Here is a 6589-nt window from a genome sequence, read left to right as displayed (position 1 = left end):
CCTGAGGGAAAATGACAGATTTGCAATGGTTATTAACCTTGTGCCACATGAGTCTTCCCATCTTTGACACCAGGGAGCAGATCCATCAGCTGCCTTGCCTGACACTACAAGCCCTGGGACACAATGACATCCCAATATCCACCCCCAACATCCATGCACTCTCTCCCACCACAAAAGGAAAAAAGCTCTTAGTAGTATACCTTGACCTCAAAAATCATAAATCCAAGCATTCCTCTCCCATTTTTCTCTCCAGACTGGGTCACTGTGTCCTTCTGGCCAAGCAGACATTCTGACTTAAAGCAAGGGCTACACACATGGGTCTACCGTGGCATTTTCTCATGGCTGAAAATGAAACTGGGAAAGCCACCAAGGCTGTGCTCCAGCCATATCGTTCTCTAAGATACTGCAGGCTAACCAAGCCACACACAGTACAGAGACCAGAAAATGCTGTGCTTCAGCCTGTGACACAAGGTGTCAGTGAAGCTTGGATACACCATGTGCACTTCTCAGACACCTGTGGAAGAGCCACAGGGAATGTTTGTTTGCAGGAAACCACTGAAGCTAACAAGGGAAGAGCTGGTTTTGACTTGCACAGCCACAAATTGATTGTGAGCTAGGACAAACTACTGGCTTGCTTGATATTAAAGGCTGGAATAATTGATGGGCATGGCACAGCTTCCTGTGCTAACCCAGAACTGGATTAGGTTAGATAAAATGTGAGTGCAGACACTGCTCATAGCTGACTGCATGCACTGCAGCTGCTCTGGGATACAGTTGTGTGCAGATCTGTCACCCTTGGAAACACTGCATTTTAACCTACCCAGGCATTGTTTTGGGGATTTTTGTTTATTTTAGTTTCTCTCGGGTTTCTGTGATCTGGGAAATGGAGTGCTGTGTTGCCTTCAAAACCACCCCTGCACTGCCATGAGTTACAGCATGATACAGTTACAGTCCAAGTCATTACGGGAAGCAGCATCACTCTCCAATTTGATTGCCATTTATTATGCACCAGATACAGAGACACGCTCATGCTAAATACCAGGGAATCAACAGAGATGCACAGACCAAGCAGAGAAGGAAATGTCTCCCAGTTATAATTTGGCGTTAACGTGAATTGCAACAAATGGGTCTTCAGCACTGCTGCTGATCTGGAAATTAGCCATTCCGTCACGAGAAACGTACACCTGTTTTCCAGTACATTTGTCACCCTCCTTTTGTCCAGAAATAACATCACAGTAGGTACCAGCAGGCAGTCCCGTTTGCAAATAGACGTTCATGTCCCTACGTGAAAACAAGGGAAAGCTATTTATCCTTTTTTTTTTTTTTCAAAGCAGGTATTTCAAAATGCTCATAGGACTTTGGAACCAGATGCTCCTTCCTTACTTTGAAGGGCAATGTGGAGCATGAGCTTTTTGGTCCTATCTCTGCTTTGCTCCCTATGTTCCCGGTTTGACCCTCTAGACCTGGAGTGCAACTGAATGACTCTAGCTCAGGCTAGAGGTAGAGTTGAGCTCCTTCCCCTCAGGAGAAGAGGATGTTCCCTTCCCCATCAGTATGGCTGATGACTGATGCAGTGCCTCTCTGGGGAGGTGCTCTGCTCCACTGACTTACCAGTCATCGTTATTGAAAATGATGAAGCCTTTGTTGCCACGGCCAAAGGCTACTTGATTGCTGTTGTTGTCCCACCAGTTGGAGAAAGGCTGACCGTCCACCACGTTACGGAAGATAACCATGTTTCTGAAAAGGCAAGGAAGAGCAGTCACTGGGGCTACAAGAGCTCTCAGCCACAAGGAACATGGAGCAAAAGCAACCGCTTTTACTTATTTTTTCCCCACAGTCACCTACTTGATTTGACGCCAGCGATGTTCACAAACCCAGTCGTTGCCACAGGTAGTGTCTGGATTGATTGTCACAGGCTTTATGGATCCATCCGAGTCACTCGGTGGTCCAACCCAGTCGTTGACATCCTGCGATCAAAAAGAGAAATTTAAAACTTGCCACTGAAAATGCAGAGAGCCTATCTGTACAGAAAATCTGGACAGAGCACCGAGTCTCCCCCTGATAGATCCAGCATGGGACAGAAAAAGCACTTAGCAAATTTAAATGCGCTGGACTGCTTCTCTGGCCCTCTTCTGGTCCTTACTCACCATGAATGTATCTTCAGCATTACAAGCTTACCCGTCCGTTTTCAAAATATCTTGGCCAGCGAAAACTTGACATCACACGTGTGAACCCGTATGGATGAGCAAGCATGAAACCAACTGCCATTTTATAAAGTCTGTTTGATAGAGAAATAAATTAATGAGATGCAGGAAGAGAAATGGTGCCAGAGAATAGAGAGACAAACAAGCAAAAGGAAGCAGCATCACCCAGACAAGGGCAGCCCCTTACCTGGCATCCCAGAAGGTTAGAATGGAAGATCCACCAGCCCCGTGTCCACGCTGGTTGTCATGATTATCCACAAAAACCAGGGCTCTGTCAGAAGGCATAAAGCCCCAGCCTTCTCCCCAGTTCCTAGCCAAAAACACAAAGACTTGAAGCTGCCCTTCAACTGCTGTATCCAGCCTATCCTGGGTAAGTCTCAGCATCTTCATCCTTACTTCAAGTAGGCCATCTTTTCTCCGTTCCACTTGCGGATCACTGTCCCCAGTTTTGCACCGTATTTGAACTCTGTCACTCGGCCGTTTCCAAAGTAGTCACTGCCCTTGATGGGCTCTCCACCCAAGTCAATAACCTGGTAGGCAAAGGAGATACTGTGCATCTGTACTTGTCTCACAGAGACAAAAATAGTGAAGTGTATAGTCCTCAACATTAGTTCTCACTTTACACTTAAAGAAAAAATATTAATGTATGTTTATTTCCACGGTGTAGGCTGACCCAAAGTCATTGTATTATGTGATGGACACATGCAAAAAGCTACTTATATCTGCAGGGCTGCTCCAAAGAAATGCCTAGCTCTTTTTGGGATAAAATTTGATGAAGCTGTATTACCAGCATTTCTCTGAAGGAGGAAGGTAAAAGAGATACCAAAGACAAAGATAAAGGAAAACACATGGAGATTACCTCCTGGTAAATAAAAGGTTTTGTTCCTGCCGGAAACCATGTAGTATTTAAATCTTTCAGCTTGTCCAGAAATGCTCTCATGTCTCCAGGCCACATATGCTTGGCAGCATCAATTCTGAAGCCTGCCACACCAGTATCAATCAGGTAGTTCATGTACTCAGCAACTTTTGAGCGCACATAGTCCTTCTCCAGGGCCAGATCCAGAAGGCCAACCAAGCGGCAGTCCCGGACCTGTGTAATGAAAAAAGAAAAAAAGTTTTGATGTGCCACTATGTCAGCTTGTAAAACCTTTCCTTGAGAAGTTTGCATGTTTTGAGCCATAAAATAAATTCTGTTTGGATATTTAATTTGCACAGAAGAGAATTATGCCAAGGTCTTTGCCAAGGCATAGGTAAATTTATTATAAAACTCAATACTCAAGTTAGGATAGTTAGTGAAGGATATCACCTTCCTGATCTCACTTCAGTCATCAGAACCGAGGCTAAGTAACAGCTTGGTGAATTGTTACAAAGTAGCTGAAGGAAGAGCAGTATTCACACAATCTACCTACAAAAAAGAGTGAGTTGCTCAACCAGGGTATCACCATGCACTGCTGTCAGTTTTCCAAGGGGGTTCCTTATCAGAATCAGCTGAAGTTACATGCACTCAGTTCTGAAGCAAACTTCTGCACATGAACATGAGAAACATGCAGCGAAGTTTCTTGATTTCTCAGTACGTAGACTATTTTGCACCATGAATACCTTTCCTTTCCTAGGTTCATAAATTCATCCTCTTGTCAGATGATTAAGCATAGGTTTTGTGATAAACTACTCCCTTTGTTTGGCCTTACTGCAATGTTTACACAAGAGGTTAAAATACAAAAATAAAATTAAAAAAAAAAAAAAAAGAAAAAAGAAAACAAACAAACAAAAAACTACCAAAAAATCTTTTGCCAGGGAAAGTTACCTGATACATATCACCATAATTTTCAATTTCTCCACTTCCACTTCGACATTTGTCATCATTGAAATCCCAGGCAGAATATGGCACAGCTGGAAAAGCTCTGTTCCCAGCATTAAAATAGCTTCCACAGGTAGAATGTGTGCCTGAGCCACCTGCAGCCCCACACATGTGGTTGACAACAGCATCCACATAAATACGAACCTGGAAAAGCAATAAGTGCATTTCAGTATGTTTTGTAATGATGGTGAAGTGATAGTCAGAGCTTTACCACATCATTCTAATTTGATATTTTCTTCCCCTTAAGTTTAGTCTCAGCTTATGCCTCCTTCAAGGACAGCAGCAGTATCCTCCCTCAGCTGACACAACACTTCTCGCTGTATCAGATAGAGATTTTCAGGATACTTACTCCAACATTGTTGCATCTGGTCACCATGTCTCTGAATTCATTTTCATTTCCTGATCGAGTGCAGAGCTTGTAGCTGATAGGCTGGTATCTTTCCCACCAGGGTCTGTTTGGGTTAGTGATGACAATATTTTCATTTGGCGGTGAAATCTGCAGATTAAGTTATGTGCTTTGATGAGAAAATAGAAAATAACTGGGTTTATTTCAACATTTTAAGGGCAAAATCTGTGCTCAGCACCTCTGCCCTCAGAGGCAGGCTAGCACCCAACCCAGTCTCTTTCTCCCGCAGCATAAGCTCAGGTCTGTGAGATGTCCATCCTGTAGAATGGCAAGAAAGAAGTTCCCATGGGCTGCCCAGGTCCAGCATGTGCCTGCTTTCAAGGACACATGCCATGGGAGGGCTGAAACCACAGGAAATTGTTTTACCTGGAAGAGTGACATCCTTAGGAATGCCAGAAGTCTGTGCTTATGCACTTCCTTCAGAACAAGGTAAAGAGTAAAACTTACCTTTGCAGGGGAAGCAGTTCAGAGGAAACTGTGCCCCTTTGTAACTGATCTGCTAGAGCTACAGTATCATTTGTATCTAGAGCTATAAGCTCTAGGGTTGTGTCTAACAGCTGTTACTACTACCATGTCTCCCTTTCCAACACCGAAGTTACTTAGAGCTGTCTCTCTCTGATTCAGGCATCTTGATTTAATAATTGAATGCTACAATGCCACTTTCCTGCCCCACAGGAAACAACTTACCTGAACTCCTCCAAATCCATTAGGGGCTAAATAGCGTTCACACTCAAGAGCAATATCAGCCCAGCGCCATTCAAAGAGATGTACAATTGACGTCCTCCCAGGGAGAGTATTAGGGTTGTACTGTGCCCAGCACAGCCCTACAGCTGCGAGTAGGAGGAGGACTTGCATGATGTCTTCAGTTTAAGGCTATGGGCTCTCCACTGGGAATTTATACTCCTGCAAGATTACAAAGTTCCTATTGCAGCTGTCAAAATTCACACAGACCAATGCTATCAGTTATTACTTGGCTAGCTAGCTTGTTATCAGTCTTCTGTTTTGTATTCTCCCTGAGTGATCAACAGCTGAAGCTAAAATACCTTTTCACAATGATTATACATTATCATAAAGCAAGCAGTCCATGAGCAGTGTGCCCAAATTCAGACCTGTACTCTTTCCATTCATGTCAACAAACTTTATCAAAAGTATTCTGAAACATAACATACATAGACCCTCAAAGGGGTCACTGAAAGGTAAAAGGAGCTACGTCTGAGCTCAAACCAGTGTGCCTGATCAGCCACTCTCAATCAGTAACAGATGTATCACAGCGCATCCTGTGTCTTCACCAAGTGAATTACGCTGATAACAAGAAACTAAACCCCTTTTCATGCCTGAAGCTTTTCTAATGTCATCGTCCAGTCCCCACTATGAACTGTCACCAGTTTTCTTCATACTGTCATGCAGAGAAACTGCTGTGATACCTGATTAAAACTGGTAAGAGCTTCAAGTGTTGTCCTATCCAACAGACTGCATAAGGTTTCTTCTCACTTTAAATGACCAATGACTCATCTGAGTGAAGGGAGATGTCTTGGTTTTACTAGGATAGACTCATAGAATCAATTCTCTATTTGGTAAAGCCACATTTTGAGAAGACTGCAGCACCTGATTTGGCAGGAACAAAGTTGATATGACTCTTTGTTTTAGTTTGTGGCCAGCCATGGTGTGCAGGTTTCCATAGCAATCAAAGTCTTAAGCAGTTTCAAGTCAGCTAGGTGCTACAGCTAGGAGGAGCAAAACCCAGGGCAGCTGACCCAAGCTGACCAATACAAGTATTCCATACCATAAACATCACGCTCACTATACATTGAAGAATTTGCTGGGGACAGGTCTGTTTCCTCCACTGTCACCAGCCCAGAGGGTCTCATCCATCCTTCTGCCCCTGAGGCCTACCTTCCCATTTGCTGTGACCTTCGTGCTTTCACCAGAGTTGTGGTGCTCACTGTGATTAACATTCATTGCTGGGAGTGCACATCTTGCCACCACTACAAGGGCTAAGTATAACTCTGTGTATTTTATATCGGTATTAATATTAGTTTGTTATTAATATTTTATTAAATCTGTCCCCATTTCAATTCATGGGTCTCCTTTCCTTTTCCTGATCCTCCTTCTTGGATGGGG

At 43.7% G+C, this 6589-nt stretch overlaps 1 protein-coding gene across 1 annotated transcript; it reads right to left on the bottom strand.

The window, feature by feature from the left end:
- Positions 1 to 1091: 1091 nt before the first annotated feature.
- On the bottom strand, positions 1092 to 5323 carry LOC104396775 (pancreatic alpha-amylase). Its single transcript, XM_010006669.1, has 10 exons — positions 5156 to 5323; positions 4412 to 4558; positions 4009 to 4206; positions 3064 to 3294; positions 2601 to 2734; positions 2392 to 2514; positions 2179 to 2278; positions 1846 to 1967; positions 1612 to 1737; positions 1092 to 1281 (listed from the first exon to the last, which is right to left on the bottom strand). Exons 1-10 carry the CDS (start codon positions 5321 to 5323, stop codon positions 1092 to 1094), a joined length of 1539 nt encoding a protein of 512 aa, XP_010004971.1.
- Positions 5324 to 6589: the final 1266 nt, after the last annotated feature.

The sequence above is a fragment of the Chaetura pelagica genome, unplaced genomic scaffold, assembly GCF_000747805.2.
Source record: "Chaetura pelagica isolate M959 unplaced genomic scaffold, ChaPel_1.0 scaffold69, whole genome shotgun sequence".
In the NCBI taxonomy this organism is placed as follows: Eukaryota; Metazoa; Chordata; class Aves; order Apodiformes; family Apodidae; genus Chaetura; species Chaetura pelagica.
Note: the sequence above shows the minus strand (reverse complement) of the source record. Positions and strands in the feature narration are given on the sequence as shown.

Bases quoted from the DNA above. Each gene is read 5' to 3' on its own strand.
- LOC104396775 (XM_010006669.1), bottom strand. From the start codon at position 5,323: ATGCAAGTCCTCCTCCTACTCGCAGCTGTAGGGCTGTGCTGGGCACAG. The intron at 4,207-4,411 runs GTAAGTATCCTG...TTGCTTTTCCAG, and splicing joins CCAGATGCAACAATGTTGGA to GTTCGTATTTATGTGGATGC. The intron at 2,735-3,063 runs GTAATCTCCATG...TTTGCCTACCAG, and splicing joins AACCTTTTATTTACCAGGAG to GTTATTGACTTGGGTGGAGA.